Below are 24,022 nucleotides of genomic sequence, written 5' to 3'. Positions count from 1 at the left end.
ACCAATTTGGACCCCCTCTTCTCTTTTTATTCCAGAAAAAGATATTTGGATGTTACTGAACATTAAATGGCCACAAAGGAGAGTGTTTATTGGTTTTGCCCACATTAGAGATGATTTTCCTTCCATTTTTAGAGAAGAATTTTTCAATTTCAGAATCCTGAATAGATCATTCCAATTTCTCTGCCCCATACTTCAAGATCTCGTTCCCTTTTGCTACTAATAATGTTTATACGAGTCTTTTCTAATCTACCTATCTATTTCAACCAAAGTGTTCTTTCTAGGGTATGGTTGTATCTCTGCCCTAATTAAAATTTTGGATACTGCCCAATTTTCTCTAGCTTCTATTTTTCAGCTTAGGATTCAAAGACCTCCATAATGTCTTAGAGTCTATTCTTTATCTTCCCAACTAGATTGTAAGCCCCTTGACTTGTATTCATGATCTTCCCCACAGCATATAAAATTGTAAATAGCACTTAGTAGATATTTAATAGATGTATGTTGAATTATATTGAGAAAGGTACATATAGAAAAAGGAAGTAAATTTCACAAAATGCATAACAGACTAATGAAATACATAAAAATTCATTTCAAAAACAGTTAAATGAGATGTTTTTATCTTATTCACAAGAATTTGTTGTAAGGAAAACTGAAAAATAATATAAAAACAAATGCATAAAGATATTCATTTTGTATTATTTAAAATAGCAATGAATTAGAAACCACTTATTGTAAAATGCCTTCCCCCAATAGGCAAGTTATGGTATCTCAATATGATGCGGAATTTGTCTTCCATGCCACTCCTTAAGTATCCTGCTAAATTCAAAGCTGATCTTTTCACCCCACTACTTAATGGCTTCGACTCATTCCATTTGGAAAACCAAATTTCTTATTTTGAAATTCAGCATATTTCACAATCTATCCCAATCCACCTTTGTATCTTCACTTAGTGCTCTCCTCAATTAATTTCAAGCTTCTGAGTCATTAAATTGTTGTTGAAACTTTCCAGACTCTTTCACAACTTTAAACTTTTGTAACACTACAGTACTGCATCTTCATTTGGAAAATTCCTATCTATCATTCAAGAGTCACATCAAATGTCACTTCTTTGGTGAAGTATTTCTTGTTCTCTCCACAGAATTAAATGCCCCATTGAACCTCCAAGCTGCAAAAACTTTCTGCTCATATTGCTATCAAGGCAACTTAGAACACACAATGTTCTGAATTTGTTTCTATGATTGTGAGGTACCCGAAAGTAGTAATGGGTTTTATTTTTTTGTATCCCTATCATCAACATAGTACCTGATGTATAGTGAATGGTTAATAAATGCTTTGAAATGAATTAATGAGTGAATTAAAGAGATTGAATTTGGAGACACTTAAAACTATGATTTTGAAATCTGTGTAGGAATAGTGAAAATGGCCTATGATATAACTTTAAGTGGAAAAAGTAATATTACAAAATTAAGGTCACATTCTAATCACCAAATATATAATATTATGTGTGCCTGGGGCAATTGTATACCTATGTCTAACCATGTTTATATAATTACACACTGTATAATCTCTCCCCTGTTATACGAGTATATTTTATTTATTTGAAATCAATAAAACTTGAAAATAGGAAAAACAAATTGATTTATTAAGGAGGTAGGATTTTTTCTTTATTTTTGGAGAAATGTTGTTTATATAACACCTTCATGATAAAAAACTTCAGCAAACTAGGAATAGAGGGAAATATCTTCAATTTGATAAAGAACATCTACAAAATACCTGCAGCTAACAGTGTACTTAATAGCGAGAAAGTGGACAATTTCCCCATAAAATTGAGAACAAGTTAAGGACAGCCTCTCGTACCACTTCTATTCAACACTGTACTAGAAATCCTAACTAATGTAATAAGATAAGAAATGGAAATAAAAGAATACAGCCTGGGAAGGAATAAATAAAATGATTTTTATTCACAGATGATATGACTGTCTAGGTAGAGAAAATCCCAAAGAATTAAAAAAAAAATTCCTGAAACTAATAAGCAATTATAGCAGTGTTGCAGGATACAAGGTTAATATACAAAAGTCACTTACTTTCCTATATACCAGAAATGAAAAATTGGACTTTGAAATACAGTACCATTTATAATAACACCCCCCAATTAAGTGCTTAGGAAAAATCTAACAAAATATGTATGAGACTTATATGCAGATACCATAAAACAGAGAAGAAGAAAAACAAAGATATAAATAAATGGAAAGATATGCTGTGCTCATAGATTGGAAGACTCAGTATTGTTAAGATGTCAGTTTTCCCAGCTTGATCTGTAGATTCAACACAATCCCAACCAACATCCTAGCTAGCTATTTTGTAGATATTGACAAACTGATTCTAAAATTTATGTGGAAAGAAAAAAGGTCTAGAATAGCCAGCTTTGTCCTGAAGTGTGGACTGTGCATAGTAACTTTCTTCCAAAGAGTATAGTATGATAAGGGAGAAAAAAAAGAGCAACTTTACAGTGGTAAACCCTGTTTGCTAGGTCGTCAAGGTTAACATCAATCAATGTGATCAGTTTGATAGCATGTACCATAGATATGATGTGATGAGAATAGCACTTTGCCTCTAGGGTCTTCCTCTCCAAAATTCATAACCCCAGTCTAACCATGATGAAAACGTCAGACAAATCCCAGTTGAGGGACATTCTATAAAATACCTAACCAGTAATCCTCAAAACTGTCAGGGTCATCAAAAACAAGGAAAGTCTGAGAAATTGTCACAGCCAAGAGGAGCCTAAGGAGACATGACAACTACATGTAATGTGTTGTCCTGGACGGGAACACCTGGAACAGGAAAAGGCCATTAGGAAAAAACCTAAGTAAATCTGAATAAAGCATGGACTTCAATTAACAATAATACATCAATATTGATTCATTAATTAGGACAAAGGTATCATGCTAATGTAAGATGTTAATAATATCTGGGAGATTGGTTCAAGATGGTGGAGTAGAAGGATATGCGCTCACTCCTGGTTCAAGATGGTGGAGTAGAAGGACATGCGCTCACTCCCTCTTGCGAGAGCACCGGAATCACAACTAACTGCTGAACAATCATCGACAGGAAGACACTGGAACTCACCAAAAAAGATACCCCACATCCAAAGACAAAGGAGAAGCCACAATGAGACGGTAGGAGGGGTGCAATCACAATAAAATCAAATCCCACAACTGCTGGGTAGGTGACTCACAAACTGGAGAACACTTATACCACAGAAGTCCACCCACTGCAGTGAAGGTTCTGAGCCCCACGTCAGGCTTCCCAACCTGGGGATACAGCAATGGGAGGAGGAATTCCTAGAGAATCAAACTTTGAAGGCTAGCAGAATTTGATTGCAGGACTTCGACAGTACTGGGGGAAACAGAGACTCCATTCTTGGAGGGCACACACAAGTAGTGTGTGCAATGGGATCCAGGGGAAGAAGCAGTGACCCCGTAGGAGACTGAACCAGACCTACCTGCTAGTGTGGAGGGTCTCCTACAGAGGCGGGGGAGTGGCTGTGGCTCACCATGTGGACAAGGACACTGGCAGCAGAAGTTCTGGGAAGTACTCCTTGGCGTGAGCCCTCCCAGAGTCCCCACCAAAGAGCCGGGTAGGCTCCAGTATTGGGTTGTCTCAGGCCAAACAACCAACAGGGAGGGAACCCAGCCCCACCCATCAGCAGACAAGCAGATTAAAGTTTTACTGAGCTCTGCCCACCAGAGCAACACCCAGCTCTATCCACCGCCAGTCCCTCCCATCAGGAAACTTGCACAAGCCTCTTAGATAGCCTCATCCACCAGAGGGCAGACAGCAGAAACAAGAAGAACTACAGTCCTGCAGCCTGTGGAAAAAAAACCACATTCACAGAAAGATAGACAAAATGAAAAGGCGGAGGGCTATGTACCAGCTGAAGGAACAAGATAAAACCCCAGAAAAACAACTAAATGAAGTGGAGATAGGCAAGCTTCCAGAAAAGGAATTGGGAATAATGATAGTGAAGATGATCCAGGACCTCGGAAAAAGAATGGAGGCAAAGATCTAGAAGATGCAAGAAATGTTTAACAAACACCTAGAAGAATTAAAGAACAAACAAACAGAGATGAACAATACAATAACTGAAATGAAAAATACACTAGAAGGAATCAATAGCAGAAAAACTGAGGCAGAGGAACGGATAAGTGACCTGGAAGACAGAATGGTGGAATTCACGGACATGGAACAGAATAAAGAAAAAACAATGAAAAGAAAAGAAGACAGCCTAAGAGACCTCTAGGAAATCATTAAACACAACAACATTCGCATTGTAGGGGTTCCAGAAGGAGAAGAGAGAGAGAAAGGACCCGAGAAAATGTTTGAAGAGATTATAGTTGAAAACTTCCCTAACATGGGAAAGGAAATAGCCAACCAAGTTCAGGAAGGTCAGAGAGTCCCAGGCAGGATAAACCCAAGGAGAAACATGCCAAGACACATAGTAATCAAATTGCCAAAAATTAGAGACAAAGAAAAATTATTAAAAGCAACAAGGGAAGAACAACAAATAACATACAAGGGAACTCCCATAAGGTTAGCTGATTTCTCAGCAGAAACTCTACAAGCCAGAAGGGAGTGGCATGATATATTTAAAGTGATGAAAGGGAAGAACCTACAACCAAGATTACTCTACCTGGTGAGGATCTCATTCAGATTCGACGGAGACAGCAAAAGCTTTACAGACAAGCAAAAGCTAAGAGAATTCAGCACCACCAAACCAGCTCTACAACAAATGCTAAAGGAACTTCTCTAAGTGGGAACCACAAGAGAAGAAAAGGACCTACAAAAACAAACCCATAACAATTAAGAACATGGTAATAGGAACATACATATCGATAATTACCTTAAACGTGAATGGATTAAATGCTCCAACCAAAAGACACAGGCTCACTGAATGGATACAAAAACAAGACCCATATATATGCTGTCTACAAAAGACCCACTTCAGACCTAGGGACACATACATACTGAAAGTGAAGGGATGGAAAGAGATGTTCCATGTAAATGGAAATCAAAAGACAGCTGGAGTAGCAATACTCATATCAGATAAAATAGACTTTGAAATAAAGAATGTTACAAGAGACAAGGAAGGACACTACATAATGATCAAGGAATCAATCCAAGAAGAAATTATAACAATTTAAAATATATATTCACTCAACATAGGAGCACCTCAACACATAAGGCAACTGCTAACAGTTATAAAAGAGGAAATCGACAGTAACACAGTAACAGTGGGGGACTTTAACACCTCACCTACACTGATGGACAGATCATGCAAACAGAAAATTAATGAGGAAATACAAGGTTTAAATGACACAATAGACCAGATAGATTTAATTGATATTTATAGGACATTCCATCCAAAAGCAGCAGATTACACTTTCTTCTCAAGTGCACATGGAACATTCTCCATGGTAGATCACATCTTGGGTCACAAATCAAGCCTCAGTAAATTTAAGAAAATTGAAATCATATCAATCATCTTTTCTGACCACAACATTATAAGATTAGAAATCAATTACAGGGAAAAAAACGTAAAAAACACAAACACATGGAGGGTAAACAAAACATTACTAAATAACCAAGAGATCACTGAAGAAATCAAAGAGGAAATCAAAAAATACCTAGAGACAAATTACAACGAAAACACGACAATCCAAAACCTGTGGGATGCAACAAAAGCAGTTCTAAGAGGGAAGTTATAGCAATACAAGCCTACCTCAAGAAACAAGAAAAATCTCAAATATACAATCTAACCTTACACCTAAAGGAATTAGAGAAAGAAGAACAAACAAAACCCAAAGTTAGTACAAGGAATGAAATCATAAACATCAGAGCAGAAATAAATGAAACAGAAACAAAGAAAACAATAGCAAAGATCAATAAAACTAAAAGCTGGTTCTCTGAGAAGATAAACAAAACTGATAAACCTTTAACCAGACTCATCAAGAAAAAGAGGGAGAGGACTGAAATCAATAAAATTAGAAACGAAAAAAGAGAAGTTAAAACAGACACCACAGAAATACAAAGCATCCTAAGAGACTACTACAGGCAACTCTATGATAATAAAATGGACAACGTGGAAGAAATGGACGAATTCTTAGAAAGGTATAACCTTCCAAGACTGAACCAGGAAGAAATAGAAAATATGAACAGACCAATCACAAGTAATGAAATTAAAACTGTGATTAAAAACCTTCCAACAAACAAAAGTCCAGGACCAGATGGCTTCACAGGTGAATTCTATCAAATATTTAGAGAAGAGCTAATACCCATCCTTCTCAAACTCTTCCAAAAAATTGCAGACGAAGGAACACTTCCAAACTCATTCTATGAGGCCACCATCACCCCGATACCAAAACCAGACAAAGATACTGCAAGAAAAGAAAATTACAGACCAATATCACTGATGAATATAGGTGCAAAAATCCTCAACAAAATACTAGCAAACAGAATCCAACAACACAGTAAAAGGATCATACACCATGATCAAGTGGGATTTATCCCAGGGATGAAAAGATTCTTCAATATACGCAAATCAATCAATGTGATACACCATATTAACAAATTGAAGAATAAAAACCATATGATCATCTCAATAGATGCAGAAAAAGCTTTTGGCAGAATTCAACACCCATTTATGATAAAAACTCCAGAAAGTGGGCATAGAGGGAACCTACCTCAACATAATAAAGGCCATATGCAACAAACCCACAGGAAACATCATTCTCAATGGTGAAAAACTGAAAGCATTTCCTCTAAGATCAGGAACAAGACAAGGATGTCCACTCTTGCCACTATTATTCATCATAGTTTTGGAAGTCCTAGCCATGATAATCAGAGAAGAAAAAGAAATAAAAAGAATACAAATTGGAAAAGAAGAAGTAAAACTGTGACTGTTTGCAGATGACATAATACTATACATAGAGAATCCTAAAGATGCCACCAGAAACCTACTAGAGCTCATCAATGAATTTGGTAAAGTTACAGGATACAAAATTAATGCACAGAAATCTCTTGCATTCCTATACACTAATGATGAAAAATCTGAAAGAGAAATTAAGGAAACACTCCCATTTACCACTGCAACAAAAAGAATAAAATACCTAGGAATAAACCTACCTAGGGAGACAAAAGACCTGTATGCAGAAAACTGTTAGACACTGATGAAAGAAATTAAAGATGGTACAAACAGGTGGAGAGATATATCGTATTCTTGGATTGGAAGAATCAATATTGTGAAAATGACTATACCACCCAAAGCAATCTACAGATTCAGTGCAATCCGTATCAAATTACCAATGGCATTTTTTACAGAACTAGAACAAAAAAATCTTAAAATTTGTATGGAGACACAGAAGACCCCAAATAGCCAAAGCAGTCTTCAGGGAAAAAAACGGAGCCGGAGGAATCAGACTCCCTGACTTCAGACTCTACTATAAAGCTACAGTAATCTAATCAATATGGTACTGGCACAAAAACAGAAATATAGATCAATGGAACAAGATAGAAAGCCCAGAGATAAGCCCATGAACCTATGGTCAACTAATCTATGACAAAGGAGGCAAGGATATACAATGGAGAAAAGACAGTCTCTTCAGTAAGCAGTGCTGGGAAAACTCGACTGCTACATGTAAAAGATTGAAATTAGAACACTCCCTAACACCATACAGAAAAATAACCTCAAAATGTACTGGAGACCTAAATGTAAGACTGGACACTCTAAAACTCTTAGAGGAAAACATAGGAAGAACACTCTTTGACATAAATCACAGCAAGATCTTTTTTGATCCACCTCCTAGAGTAATGGAAATAAAAACAAAAATGAAAAATGGGACCTAATGAAACTTAAAAGCTTTTGCAAAGCAAAGGAAACTACAGACAAGATGAAAAACCAACCCTCAGAATGGGAGAAAATATTTGCAAACAAATCAGCGAACAAGGGATTAATCTCCAAAATATATAAACAAGTCATGCAGCTCAATATTAAAAAAACAAACAACCCAATCAAAAAATGGGCAGAAGACCTAAATAGACATTTCTCCAAAGAAGACATACAGATGGCCAAGAGGCCCATGAAAAGATGCTCAACATCATGAATTATTAGAGAAATGCAAATCAAAACTACAATAAGCTATCACCTCACTCCCATTAGAATGGGCGTCATCAGAAAATCTACAAACAACAAATGCTGGAGAGGGTGTGGAGAAAAGGGAACCCTCTTGCACTGCTGGTGGGAATGTAAATTGATACAGCCACAACGGAGAACAGTACGGAGGTTCCTAAAAAACTAAAAATAGAGTTACCATATGACCCAGCAATCCCACTACTGGGCGTATACCCAGAGAAAACCATAATTCAAAAAGACACATGCACCCCAATGTTTATTGCAGAACTATTTACAATAGCCAGGTCATGGAAGCAACCTAAATGCCCATCGACAGACGAATGGATAAAGAAGATGTGGTACATATATACAATGGACTATTAGCCATAAAAAGGAAAGAATTGGGTCTTCTGTAGAGACATGGATGGATCTAGAGACTGTCATACAGAGTGAAGTAAGTCAGAAAGAGAAAAACAAATATCGTATGTTAACACATATATGTGGAATCTAGAAAAATGGTACAGATGAACCGGTTTGCAGAGCAGAAATAGAGACACAGGTGTAGAGAACAAATGTATGGACACCAAGGGAGGAAAGTGGTGGGGGGTTGGGGAGGGTGGGGTGATGAACTGAGAGACTGGGACTGACATATATACACTAATATGTATAAAATGGATAACTAATAAGAAACTGCTGTATAAAAAAATAAATAAAATAAAATTCAAAAAAATAATCTGGGCATGGGGTATATGGGAACTCTGTACTAACTTCCTAATAATTCTGTAAATCTAACACAGTTCTAAAATTCAAAGTTTATTTAAACATGTTGTTTGTACATAGCAGTTTTTTAAAAAAAAAAGGTACATTAATGAGTGGTAGGGTCCTTTTGAAACCAAGATGTTTGAGGGGGCAGGGGTAGACACATTCCTAACTATTAAATTTGACTTCATTCATTCATTCAGTAGATATTTCTAAAGTCTCTCTGTGATAAAAACACTATATTAGTGCTAAAAAATACAACTCTGTCCCTGTTTTCCAAGGGTTCAAAGTTTAGTACAAGGAGTAGAACCATGCTTTCCACAGTAGGTCTGTTGGGGTCACTGAGCTAACTGAATCACAGATCTTACGTCTGTGACAATAATCATATATTTGTATTCTTTTTCAAGTAACTAAGACAACAAAATGTTATTGTGTGTCAATAAAAACCTTCAAGCCCTTCTAAACACCTGATTGGACCCTACATAGGGTTCATCACTGTCAACTCACTGCTTTATAAAAGAGAGTGAGGGCAGAGAAGTACTGGGTCCATGAGTGGAAAAAGAAGCTTCTGCTCCTGCACTTTAGTATTTCCTACCATAAGTGAATAATCTGCCCTCTAGAGATGTACCTTGATTGTATTTCCTGCCTAAGCACATGACTCTCATTGAGTAGGAAGTTCATATGGGAAAAGAGAGAACCGGGCACGTAGGGTAGTGTAATTGGAACTGAAGGGAATGGAGACAATAGTAAGGGCAGAAGAAAGGAGCAAAATGACTCCCCTTCAGTGGGAGGATTGAGAACAGTGTGGAGCTTCTGTTCCTTTGACAGACTCTCAGAATCCTGAGGGACAGAAGCTGTCTTAGGACTGTTGTTCACAGCATTGTCTTCACACTGGACTCATCTGGGGAACTCTAAAATACTAATGCCTGGTGGTCCTTACTCCCAGAGACCCTGTTTTAATTGCTCCTTGTCTAATGTGTAGACAAGGTTGAGATCTGCTGGTAAGAGGTCGTGTGCTGGCCCCGGAAAGCTCAGGGCACCAGAGTTTATCCCATCCACCTCAGAAGTCTTTTCTCCATACATCCTTAGCTAAACTGCAGAGTGCCTGAGGGCAGTGGCAGGAGGTTATATAACTCTGTATCTCCACACCATCTAACAAAGTCTGAGCTTCAGAAATGGTTGTTCAATGAACTGTTACCGATTTTGTTTTAAACACGCAATGTCATCCTCATTTATCACCTGGGAAAGCTGGGGTAAAAGCTGAAGGACAAAGGTTTCCATGTTGGCTGCGCATTAGAAATAACTAGTGGAGAGCTTTATTGACACCCCAGGCCAATAAAACCAGAATCTGGATGGACTGATATCAGTATTTGTTAAAGTTTGTTAAAGTTCCCCAGGTGATTGTTCAGTGTTGCAGCCAAAGCTGACAACCACTGCTCTACAGTTACCCTCTTTTAAATATTTTTGTATCCATTCAGTTGTGTTTTTGATGGTGGTGGGGGGGTTGATATATTTAAAATTAAAAACACCTATTCATCTAAGGGTGTTTATTATTAATTTTATATTTTATATAAAAATGTATTAAATATTATTACTTAATTTTATATTTTATATAAAAATGTATTAAATATGCCTCATTTTACATTATATCACATATACACTTTAGAACTTTACTACGTGAAAGTAAACTGCAGCCTCTAGCCGCGTGGGCTTCAGTAGTTGTGGCTCTCGGGCTCTAGAGCGCAGGCTCAATCATTGTGGCGCACGGGCTCAGTTGCTCTTCGGCATGTGGGATCTTCCCGGGATCGAACCTGTGTGCCCTGCACTGGCAGGCGGATTCTTAACCACTGTACCACCAGTGAAGTCCCTCCATTCTTTTCAAAGAAATATAAAGCAACAAAGTACACACAGCAGCAATCGCCAATGTGGAGGGGCTGTTCAGCTCCACCTCCTTTCAGCCAACACACCGCCCACTCAGCAGCACCCATTACTCTCACAGAGGGGATAAAACGTGGGCCAAACCTGCTCTGGGCAGAAAAAATTAACCTTATGACCTCTCTATTTTTCACCTGCAGTGGCCCGCACTCTCAGCTACTCTCAGGGGAGACCCTAGGGGTCAGAATCTCCATCACCCGCCCTTCTCATTTACTTTTAACTTCCTGGTGTTGTCTTATAGTGACAAACTCCTACTGGTGAAGGGAAACTGTCACCAACAACCCCGAAGCAAGTCTTGCTCCAAAAGCTTAAGTGGAGAACATCTATCTTTCAGGAGATCTGTTAAAACACATCCCGGCCCCTCATCCACCTCTCCAACCCAACCCCCAACCCCACAAATCGGATCTTTGGTTCTGTGCTACGGGAAGAAATTTACTTTAAAATACCCATGCACTGAGCTGTGTGCTGGGGTACAGTGAGGAGTGAGGGGATTAAGTTTCCTACTTAGAGGAGCTTATAGTTTAGTAGAGAAGACTGATACACAAACAGATAATTTCAAAAAAATAAAAATACTGTAAAAAAGCGCTTTCCTCACACAGTTACCTGTGTGATTACAAACACAAAATATCCGAGCTTCCCTGGTGGCGCAGTGGTTGAGAATCTGCCCGCCAATGCAGGGGACACGGGTTCGAGCCCTGGTCTGGGAAGATCCCACAAGCCGCGGAGCAACTAGGCCCGTGAGCCATAACTACTGAGCCTGCGCATCTGGAGCCTGTGCTCCACAACAAGAGAGGCCACGACAGTGAGAGGCCTGCGCACCGCGATGAAGAGTGGCCCCCGCTTGCCGCAATTAGAGAAAGCCCTCGCACAGAAACGAAGACCCAACACAGTCAAAAAATTTAAAAAAAATAAATTAATTAATTAAACACACACACAAAATATCCACTTTTAAAATGTAACAGATTCTTCAAATACAAAATTATGCACGAAATACCAATGTAATGGATGTAAGATTTCACACATTGGGTCAGAATCAGGGCTCATTCAACCCAGGAGTCTGTTTTGACAGGTGTAAGGGGTTCTGGGAGAGGTACGTTGTGGCTGATGCTATGCATCTTTGCGCCCCTTATGTTAGGGACAGAGTAAAGGGACAAATTAGGTACTTAAATAGTTAAACCCACTAGGGGATTGTAAGTAAAGAAAAAAGTATGGGTGACCCCTGTAAGTTAATGATCATTCAAGAAAGCAGGTTTGCTTAACCACAAAACCAAGCAGGCCTGTTTAGCAACAAAACCCATGCAGCAGAAGCATAAGACAAAACATGTCCCAAAACAATAAAACAATGGTGGTATGAGACCCACATCCTGCCCAGTGAGCTCACTAAGTTAACGACCCCTAGGACATGCTCTCTGCACACTTAAAAAACAATAATTTATGGAAAGGTGACATTTCAAAGTGAAAGACCCTCATTGTACTGAGACCTGAAATAAGTTTTCCATAGTGCCATGACAGTCGTAGCTTGACCATGTAGGGACAAGAAAACTCCCCCTCCCAGCCTGGAGGAGGAGCTGAGATGCAAGCGTGACGTCTACTAAAGAATGAGGAACAAGGTGGTCTTTTCCCCCTCCCCACTTTTCCTTTGATTATAAAACTGTAGCCTACTAAATTCTCAGGGCATGGCACCCTCTGGCCTGCCTGCTTATAAGCTTTACAAGCATCCTATTCTAATAAATCACTTCTTATCGATCACTTTGCCTCTCACTGAATTCTTTCTGCATTGAGACATAAAGGACTGGAGCTCCTTGGAGCCCCGCAAAACACCACCTATCGGTTTCACTTTTACTAATGCCTGAGTCAACTTTGCTGAAGGTGATTTGTTGCCAATAATGCCAGCCCTGGGTGTTTTTTTAAAATTAATACATTAATTAATTAATTAATTTATTTATTTATTTTTGGCTGCATTGGGTCTTTGTTGCTGCGTGAGGGCTTTCTCTAGTTGTGGCAAGCAAGGGCTACTCTTCGTTGTGGTGCGGGCTTCTCATTGTGGTGGCTTCTCTTTGTGGCGGAGCATGGGCTCTAGGCACGCAGGCTTCAGTAGTCGGGGCACGTGGGCACAGTAGTTGTGGCTCATGGGTTCTAGAGCACAGGCTCAGTAGTTGTGGTGCATGGGCTTAGTTGCTCTGCGGCATGTGGGATCTTCCCGGACCAGGACTTGAACCCGTGTCCCCTGCATTGGCAGGCAGATTCTTAACCACCGTGCCACCAGGGAAGTCCCCAGCCCTGGGTTTGACTTACTGACTTCACCGCAGAAGTATCCTTCCCAGACCAATGGTTATTTCTCAAGGGTTTACCTTGTAATGGTGCAAAAGGCAGAATAGGAAGGGACACAGGAATTCCTCTCAGCAACCCCACGGAGAAAGTACTATCAAGCCCTTCTTCTGCAAGTAAGTGAAAAGGCAGGGCGGTACACCTGGCAGTCTGGCTTCAGGCCTTGGCTTCAAACACTATATATACTGCTCCTGTATGAGGATATTTTTACGTCTTATTTAGCTACAAGTCCTTTGTCCATTTCTCATCTCTCTATTGCATCCTTATCCTTTGCTTAACTCCTGCCTTTACAGTTTACACTGTAGCTGAACTGCTTTTAGCTGAGCATAGCTTTCCTTATTTCAACTACTTTAAAATATGTTTAAAAATAGATCTTTGGTTTTGGAAATTATTTGGCTCCATCAGGAAGACTCCTGCTCAAAATATGGTCTGAATTATATGAACACACACACACATGCACACACACAGTGGGGAACACAGGACATCAACACACCCTAATGGGAGAATAAAGGGAAAGAAGCTTAAGGATGGAGTTATATATATTTCTCAGTAACTAAAGTGTTTTTGTTTTTTGATGTGGTTCTGTCTTTTTGATATGGTTCTTATTATCAAAATGTCATTAATCTCTCAATAGTCATCTTAAGGCAAGCTAATCAAAAAGTTCTTATTTTTCTTTAAAAAAAAAAGCTACTATTTACTTTTGTTCTGGATTCTCTTCTCACTTTGCTCCAGAAATCCCTTATTTAACTAGTGTTGTCACCATCAAATACCATGAAATAGAATGTCTTTTGTCACCAAATATCTTCTCTTCTGTCTAATGCTACTTTCTCTTAGAAAGAAAAAGCAGGTTTCTTTTTTTTCCAGTTGCCTAAACGCATCTCCCTTGAGATTTAAAAAAGATTAACCTCTTGTCTTATCCCTCCCCAAGATTTATGGCAGCAGAAGGGCCACTGAATACTAAAGAACAAGAAGTTCTCATATAATCATCCTGTTTCTATTAGACCATGGTTTATTGGGTGTTGGAGAAGTAAGTGACTTCCTTTGAGTTAATCAGTTGCTGGACCACAAAAAGCCAATCTGAGTCTGAGGAAGATGATTGCAAGTCACCCAGAGATCCCAGAATTTGAGCTGGATGTAGCACCTGGATGGAATTTGGAGTTGTCTCCCTTGGGGTGGGGATGAGTATAATAGGAGAAGGATGAACACAGAATTCTAGTGGCTAGAAGGGTGTCAGACACTGCTAACTCTTCATTAAAATCTGTTTTCCTCCTATTACAGCATTATAGGACTGTAGCTGGGATGGGGCTGCCCAAATAGCAACAGTATTTCCCAGTTTCCCTTGCAGCTGCACGTGGCCATATGACTAAGTTCTCACTAAGTTCTGCCTAACCCATTTAAAAGGCAATGGTTTTCCCTGGACTTCTGTTCACTCTTCTTTCCTGTAGCCTAGAATAGTGATAACCAGAGAGATGTTTGGGAACTATGTATTAAAGTAGGTCCACTATCAGATTGGGGCCTTAAATGACTGGATCTTCTAATCTGGATCTATTAATCTTGGACTCTTACATGAGAGATAAGTAAATTGCTATTTTGTTTGTGCTATTGAATTTTTAATTTTGCTGTGTAGACAACCCTAATTAATATTAGTATCAATATGGGCCTGTAACTTTTTCGTCTTTTTTTTTTTTTTAATTATTATTTATTTATTTATTTATTTTTGGCTGTGTTGGGTCTTCGTTTCTGTGCGAGGGCTTCCTCTAGTTGCAGCAAGCGGGGGCCACTCTTCATCGCGGTGCGCGGGCCTCTCACTATCGTGGCCTCTCGCTGCGGAGCACAGGCTCCAGATGCGCAGGCTCAGTAGTTGTGGCACACGGGCTTAGTTGCTCCGCGGCATGTGGGATCCTCCCAGACCAGGGCTCGAACCCGTGTCCCCTGCATTAGCAGGCAGACTCTCAGCCACTGCGCCACCCGGGAAGCCCCGGGCCTGTAACTTTTTAAAGACTGATATCTTCATAAAAGTTTTCAGTTATAAATGTGAACTTATACTATAATAGTACTTTTAAAAATAAAATTCTGAAAAGAGTGTTTTAATGCAACCATTTTACCTATTGGAAGTTTAACTTATAAATTAATTTGTAAATTGGATAATTTTGAATGTACTAGAGATACCTAGTTATAGGAAAACTGATGAGTACTTTTATAAACTGAATATTAATCTCTCTCTACTGAATCAGTTTTACAATTTCAGAACAATACAAGAATTACTTTGAAAACTTAATTTTTTAAAATGTAATTTTATTTTAATGCTCTACTACTTTATGTTTTGTAATTAATTACTTTTAAACTTGGCAAAATGTTTTGTGTTGTTGTTAAATTACTTGTAAAAAGTTTTAAACGTTGACTCAAATTTTCTCTAACTGCAAATTTGCAAGTGAGTATATACAGGCTCAACTTTGACTAATTTTTTCTACAAACAAAAGGTAGTCAGAGGACACGGTGCTGGGGGGAGGACCATAGGGTCCTGCTCCATTTCATCTGTGCCTCCTGTGCATTCAGTGCTGCATGCCTTGCTCTAAGGCAGCGGTCCCCAACCTTTATGGCACCAGGGACTGGTTTCCTGGAAGACAGTTTTTCCACGGAGTGGGGTGGGGGTGGTTGGCGGGGGGGATGATTTCGGGATGATTTGAGCGCATTATATTTATTGTGCACTTTATTTCTATTATTATTACCTTGTAATATATAATGAAATAATTATACAACTCACCCTAATGCAGAATCAGTGGGAGCCCTGAGCTTGTTTTCCTGCAACTAGATGGTCCCATCTGGGGGTGATGGGAGACAGTGACACCCGAAGTGGGTTGCTTATGTCCAGTCTACTCTGTAATCTCGTTTTGGTTGCTGTCACTGCAGAAAACCCTGCTTCACAAAGATAGGATGTTGGAAATGGAAGCAGGCTTTTCAGTGCTTTTGTGGCAATCTCAGGACATTCCGCCTTGACTTTAATCCAGAACATACGGAGATTTGAAGTTGTCTCTAACATATTTTTAAGGCCACCATCATTTGCGATCTCAAGCAGTTGATCCTCTTCTAGCACGGACAACGTCGATTCACCTGGCTTATTCACAAATGGGTCGTGTCCATTCCTTCCCAGTTCGGGGTTCTTTTGTGATTGGGAAGTAATGCTCAAAGTCTTCTGAAAGCTGAGATAGGTGAGCACGCACCAGCTGGGAGAAAGAAGGCCCTGGCTCAGTGTCTTTCAAAATCTTTGCTAATGTTTGAAACATGTCAAAAATCCCAATGTTCACTCGTCACCCCCATAATTCCAGTTTGGCTTTGAATGCAGCCACTTTATCTGCCAACTTGAACATAGTTGTCATTCTCCCCTGAAGTGACAGATTGAGTTCGTTGAGCAGGTTGAATATGCCACACAAGGAAGCAAGTTTTGCAACCCATTTTGTGTCACTGAAATGTGCTGCCAGTGGTGATTGTTTTTCTAAAAGAAATCTCTGGAGCGACTCTTGTAACTCAGAAACCCTGGCCAGTGATCTACCTTTAGAAAGCCATCTCACTTCTGTGTATCAGAGAAGACGTGTGTGCTCTATGTCCATCTCCTCACAGAGCTGCGTGAACAGACGTGAGTTAAGGGCATGTACTTAACGTGGTTGATAATTTTAATCACATCCTGCAAAACGTTAAATTCAGGTGACATTTTTTGGCTAGTCGGCATTTCTCTATGGATGACACAGTGCGTAGACTCACATTCAGAAGCAACCTCTTTGACCCAAGTAGTGAAACCAGAAAGTGGTCCAGTCACGGCAGCCGCTCTGTCCATGCATATTCTGACACAAAATGACCAATTCAGTTTTCCTGATATGTAATCATTCAAAGACTTGACTAGTTCTGCAGCTGTGGTGTTGTTTGGCAACAAAAGTGCACATAACTTATCCTCATGCCCATCCTCCTGAAAAATATATCACACAAAAACAAACATTGTTGCCTTGTTGTCAACATCAGTAGACTCGTCAACCTGGATTGTGTACCATGGTGACTCATTTGTCCTCTCTAAAAATCGTGCCCCAATATCCTCTGCTATTTCATCAATTCATCTAGTTATGGTGCTAGCCGAAAGAGGAACATGTGCTACCCTTTGAACTGCAGCCTATCCTAAAGGTTCACGACAAATGTCCTTAGCAGCAGGCAGGATCAACTCCTCACCAACAGTAAAGGGCTTCTTAGCTTTAGCAATGCGGTTAGCCACTAAGAATGATGCTCTCAGTGCAGACACATTTGATGAAGTGGTGGCCTTCAATAATTGCTTCTATTCTTCGTGTTCATGTTTTTTTTCTTTTGAAAAACTCTAAAGGCTTGTCTTTTAATGCAGGGTGCTTGGTCTCCATGTGGTGAAGCAGTTTTGAAGGTTTCATGCTTTCGTTGGATAGCCAGTCGCCACATAATTATACAAAACGGGCTTGGAGAATGTGAATCACCTGTTGCAATGAAACCATAATTTAAGTAGGACTTGGTATTTTCTTTTAAATGCAGCTTTCTTTTTGTTGGCAGTCTTAGAGTTTTCTGCTGTCTTATCAATGGGTCTTTCCCCCTTTTCAAAGACGCTCTCCAGCAACGTTTGTTTTTTATTCATTTTGGCTAGGGTTAGCTTGTGGGCTTACCAAAACTGTGACTGAGACAAGTGCGCAGTGCAGGAAAGAGGCGCAAATGGAAGTGGTAAATAAAATAATGGGTGGGCCACATGTGGACTAAAATAAGTGTCGGGTTCTGACTTGAAGCCTGCCACCAGATGCAACTGTACACTTGAAGTACATCAACTCACTTGCCACTATAAAGCCTGCCACCAGATGCAGGTTAATTGTCACTTGCCCCTCACTGATAGGGTTTTGATATGAGTGTGCAAGCAATTGATTTACTATGGTCTCTGTGCAGTCAAACCTCTCTGCTAATGATAATCTGTATTTGCAGCCACTCCCCAGCGCTAGCATCACTGCCTCAGCTCCACCTCAGATCATCAGGCATTAGATTCTCATAAGGAACGCGCAACCTAGATCCCTCACACGTGTAGTTCACAGTAGGGTTCGCACTCCTCCGAGAACCTAATGCTGCCACTGATCTGACAGGAGGCGGAACTCAGGTGGTAATGAGAGTGACAGGGAGCAGCTGTAAATACAGATGAAGCTTCACTCGCTCACCCACCGCTCACCTCCTGCTGTGCAGCCCGGTTCCTAACAGGCCACGGACCAGTATCGGTCCCTGGCCTGGGGGTTGGAGACCCCTGCTCTAAGGCACAAAAACAAGCAGTGGAAGACCCTGCCCTTCGTGATTTTCAAAGATGATTGGAAATACAGAAAATAAACCCATTAAAAAGATTTAGGGCTTCCCTGGTAGCGCAGTGGTTGAGAGTCTGCCTGCCAATGCAGGGGACACGGATTCAAGCCCTGGTCTGGGAAGATCCCACGTGCCGCGGAGCAGCTGGGCCTGTGAGCCACAATTACTGAGCCTGTGCGTCTGGAGCCTGTGCTCCGCAACAAGAGAGGCCGCGATAGTGAGAGGCCCGTGCACCGCGATGAAGAGTGGTCCCCGCTTGCCACAACTAGAGAAAGCCCTCGCACAGAAACGAAGACCCAACACAGCCATAAATAAATAAATAAACAAATACTTAAAAAAAAAAAAAGCACTAAAAAAAAAAAAAAAGATTTAAAGATACTTAAAAATACCATTAAAAACAAGAGGAAAATCTCCAATGAAGAAATGACTGGGTTCTAAAAAGTTAATCAATTTTAATCAATTACTGAAAATCAGAATACATATTCCCATAGGAACAATGTCATTTTCCATGGTTAATGCACTGGAAATGTAAAAACCAATTGAAGCACAAAAGAAAATCAGTTAAAATTCTGGATCAGTAAGAATGGAAGTCTTGTGGTAATGGCTCATTCACATTGAGAAGAACAGCACTCATATCTGATGAGTTTCTGGGGGCTCTTGTCCTACCATTCACTCTTCAGGCACAGGGTCCTTCTTGTGGCCTGCACATCAGAGACAGTTGAGACTTGGCCTAGGGTGGGGACAGTGGAGATCATGAGAAGGAGATGATTCTAGGTATGGTTCAGAGGTAGAATGACTGTAATGAAGGATGTGGAGCAGAGGTGTCCTATAGAGAGTTTTCTTGTGCACTTTACCAGCCAATATCCACCTCCAGAGGTAAGCATTGTTTTTATTTCTATCACCATAGATTCCTTTGTTTTTGTTTTTTATTACTGAGATATAATTGACATGTAACATATTAGTTTCAGGTGTATAACGCTTGTATATATGAATACGCTGTTCATATATTGTGAGATGACCACCACAATAAGTCTAGTTAACATTTGATGATTTTATTTGTTCTCAAACTTCATATAAATAGAATTACATAGTATGTACTCTCTGTGCTTGGAATCACTATACAATGTAGTATTTTTAAGATTTATCCAAGTAGTTACATGATCAGTAGGGTGCTCTTTTTAATTGTATGAATATATAATTTGTTTATCCATCCTCCTATTGATGAACATTTGGGTTATTTCCACTTTTTGGTGTTATGAAGAAGGTGTTTTATTCTTGAACAAGTCTTTTTTTGGACATCTGCTCTCATTTTTCTTTTGTGCCTAAGAATAGAATTGCTGGGTCATAGGGTAGGTATATGCTTAACTTTAGTTGAAACTGCCAGAGGTTGTGCCATTTTATAAAATCACCAGTTATATATATAAATTCCTGTAGCTCCATAGCCTCTCAACACTTGGTACTGTTAGCCATTCTTGTAAGTGTGTGGTCTTATCTCATGGTGTTTTTAATTTGAATTTCCCTGATGACTAATGATGTTGAACCTCTTTCTATTTAATTTCTTGGCCATTTGTGTATCTTTTTTTGCAAAGTGTTTGTGAAAATGTTTTGCCTGTTTTTTAAAAGCTGAGTGGTTTTATTATTGAGTTGTAAGAGTTCTTGTACAGTCTGGTTACAAATCCTTTGCAAATATATGTATTTTAAATATTTTCTCCCAGTCTGTGACTTAACTGTTAACTTTCTTAATGGTGTTTTCTGAGGAGCAGAAGTTTTAAATTTGGATGAAATCTACTTTATCATTTTTCCTTTATGGTTAATACCTTTTGCTCTTAGTTAAGAAATCTTTGCCTACCCCGAGCTCATATAGTCTCCTGTGTTTCCAGCTAGAAGATTTATATTTTAGATTTCACATGTAGATCTGCAATCCATTTAAAATTAATTTTTTGTGAATGGTATGAGTGTAAGAGTAAAGGTTTATTTTTTTTTTCTATCTGGATGCTGTGTTCTTCCAACACCATTTATTCTAAGACCTTTCTTTCTCCTAGAATTGCATTGGTGTCTTTTTCATTGGTCAAGTAACAATATATGTGTGAGCCTATATCTGGACTCTATTCTGTTCCACTGATCTATTTGTTTATCCTTATGCCTATACCACAGTGTATTAATTACTTACCTTGAGAGTAAAATTTGAAAATTGGTAGTATAAATCCTCCATCTTTATGCTTATTTTAAAGATGATTTTGACTATTCTAGGTTTTTTTGCAATTGCATTTAAATTTTAAAAGTAGCCTATCAATTTCTACCAAAAAAGCCTGTTGGGGTTTTGATTAGGATTGCATTGAATGTATAGACCAACTGGAAAGAAGTGACATTGTAACAATTAAATCTTCCTCTGTGAAATAGGCTCTTTCTTCTTTTATTAGGTCTTCTTTGATTTCGCCTGTCTTACAATTTTCACTGTAGAGCCTTATGCATTTTATTTAGTCCTGTGTAGTTTATTATTTTTTAAATCCTATTGTAAATGGTATTATTTTTACATTTTCATATTTCAATTGTTTGCTGCAAGTATAAAGAAATACAGTTGATATTTGTATATTGACTTTGTGTCGCATGGCCTTGCTAAATTCACCTATTACTTCTAGTAGTTTGTACATTCCTTGGATATTCTATGTATACAGTCATGTCATTTATGAATAAAGATTGTTCTATTTCCTTTGCAATTAAAAAAATTTTTTTTCTCTTCTTATTGTACTGACAGGAACTCCAATACAATGTTGAATAGAAGTGGTGATAACAGATACCTTTGTCTTGTTAGGGTGAAGCATTCACTATTTCACCATCAAGTGTGATATTATTTGTATGTTTTAGGTAAATAATCTTATCAAATTGAGGAAATTTCTCTCTGTTCTTAGCCAACCAATAGTTTTTATTATGAATGCATTATGAATTTTATAAAATGTTGTTTCTGTACCTTTTAAGATGATCACATTGTTAAAATTATATTGCATGACTTTTTAAGTGTTAAGCCAGCTATGTCTTTTTGGAATAAACTCACAAGACCATGATGTGTATGGTTCTTACATAATACTATATTTGATTTGTTAGTGTTTCATTAGGAATTTTTTTTTCCATCTGTATTTTTTTTTTGTTTTTTTTCGTTTTTTTATATATATATAGATATATATTTATTTATTTATTTACTTAATTATTTATTTTTGGCTGTGTTGGGTGTTCTTTTCTGTGTGAGGGCTTTCTCTAGTTGTGGCGAGCAGGGGCCACTCTTCATCGTGATGCGTGGGCCTCTCACTATCGTGGCCTCTCTTGTTGCGGAGCACAGGCTCCAGACACGCAGGCTCAGTAGTTGTGGCTCACGGGCCTAGTTGCTCCGTGGCATGTGGGATCTTCCCAGACCAGGGCTCGAACCCGTGTCCCCTGCATTGGTGGGCAGATTCTCAACCACTGTGCCACCAGGGAAGCCCACCATCTGTATTTTTAAGGGATATTACTCTGTAATTTTTTTTCTTGCAATGCCCTTGATGGGTTTTGGTATCAAGGTTATGCTGGCCTCTCTGAAAGATTTTGTGTAGAATTGTTAATATTTTCCCCTAAAAGTTTGGTAGCATTTACCAGGGTAGCCATCTGGATCTGGTGTTTTTGTTGTTGGAATGTTATAAATTATGGATTTAATTTCATTAAAAGATACAGGATTATTCAAATTTTCTGTAAGTTCAAAAGTTCTATAAGTGTTTTTATTGACATAAAGTTATTTATGAATCCTCATTTTATTTTTTTAACGTGTGTAGCATCTATGGTGATGTTGCCTCTGTCATTCTTGATATTAGGTACACCTGTTTTCTCTCTCACTCCTTTCCTTGAACAATTCTGTCAATTTTATTAATCTTTTTAAAGAAACGTCTTTTGGCTTCATTGAGTGTCTCTTTTTTTTTTTTTTTAATATTCATTTATTTATTTGCCTGCACCAGGTCTTAGTTGCAGCACATGGGATCTAGTTCCCTGACCAGGGATCAAACCCAGGCCCCCTGCATTGGGAGCACCGAGTCTTAACTGCTGGACCACCAGGGAAGTCCTGACTTTCTCTGTTTTATATCTGTTTTCTATTTCATTAATTTCTGATTTTATTTCTTTCTTTCTACCTTCTCTTTTTTGTAGCTTGTTGAAATAGATACTTAATTCATCAAATTTCCATCTAAGAGCTACTATAGCTGCATTTCACAAATTTTGATATGCTGTATTTTCATTACTGTTACTTTCAAAACATTTTTAATTTCTATTGTAATTTTGTCTTTGATGAAGGATTATTTAGAAATAAGTTACGTAATTTCCAGATAATTTGGGATTTTCTAGATATGTAACCAAGCAGGCCCCTATGGGTCCTTCCCCTGACAGACCCCTCCCCCATAACTTCTGCTTTAGCTCCTCTGAAGTACTTAGATGATTGTATCTGAGCACAGTTCCTGAGTTGTTTTACAGATGCTAAATCCCCCACCAAATGGAAGAAATTCAGTACTTAATGACCATGAGCACTAGCCTGCAGACCTACTGGAGCCTAAGGACTGATAATGTTAACCTCTGTGACATCACCCTGTTACCTCACCATCAACCAGAGAATTCTGCAGGAGCTCATCACATACCCTGGGATGCCCCTCCCTCACCTTGCCTTTAAAAATGCCTTGCTGAAACCCATTGGGAAGTTCAGGCTTTTTGAGCACTAGTTGTCCCGGGTTCCTTATATGGTGCCTTAAAATAAATGCTGCACTTTCCTTCACCACAACCTGGTGTCAGTAGATTGGCTTTACTGCTCACAGATGAGTGGACCCAAGTTTTGGTTCCATAAAAGATATCTTATTGCTATTGATTTCCAGTTTAATTTTTCTGTTGTTAAAGAACATATTTTGTATAATTTTAATCCTTTGAAATTGATTACTAGTTTTATGGCTCAACATATATTTTGTTGAATGTTCCATATGCATTTGAAAAGATGGTGTAACCTACAGTTCTTGAGTGTAGTTTTCTACAAGTGTGAATTAAGTTGCTTGGTATCGTTGCTCAAATGTTCTATATCCTTACTAATATTTTGTCTGCCTGTTCTATTGATTACTGAGGAGGTATGTTAAAATCTCTAACTCTGATTCTAGATTGGTCTTTCCCATACAGTTCTGTCAATTGTTTACTTCATAAATTTTGACGTTATTATTAGGTGCATACACATTTAGGATTATGTATTAGGTGCATACACATTTAGGATTATGTATTTCTTCTATGGAATTAATCTTCTAATTATTATTAATTTCCTTTTTTTCTCTGTTACTTCTTCCTTAACATCTACTTTGACCATTAATAATATAGCCACATTAGTTTTCATATGGTTACTGTTTTCACAGACTATCTTTTCCCATGTTTTATTTCCAATTACTTATATTTAAATCATTTATATTTAAAGTGTGTCTCTTGTAGGCAAGATATTGTTGGGTCTTTTTA

At 38.6% G+C, this 24,022-nt stretch overlaps 1 protein-coding gene across 1 annotated transcript in view; it reads right to left on the bottom strand.

Moving 5' to 3' along the window:
• Positions 1 to 20,738, bottom strand: part of LOC118901841 (flavin-containing monooxygenase 5-like) — a 34,246-nt gene extending 13,508 nt beyond the window's left edge. Inside the window, 1 exon segment of the mRNA XM_036865551.1 lies at positions 20,697 to 20,738. Within this exon segment, the coding sequence (XP_036721446.1) occupies positions 20,697 to 20,738 (42 nt within the window).
• Between the last annotated feature and the right edge of the window lie 3,284 nt (positions 20,739 to 24,022).

Source organism: Balaenoptera musculus, chromosome 1 (genome assembly GCF_009873245.2).
Source record: "Balaenoptera musculus isolate JJ_BM4_2016_0621 chromosome 1, mBalMus1.pri.v3, whole genome shotgun sequence".
NCBI lineage: Eukaryota > Metazoa > Chordata > Mammalia > Artiodactyla > Balaenopteridae > Balaenoptera > Balaenoptera musculus.
This window is presented reverse-complemented; position numbering and strand designations above follow the sequence as displayed.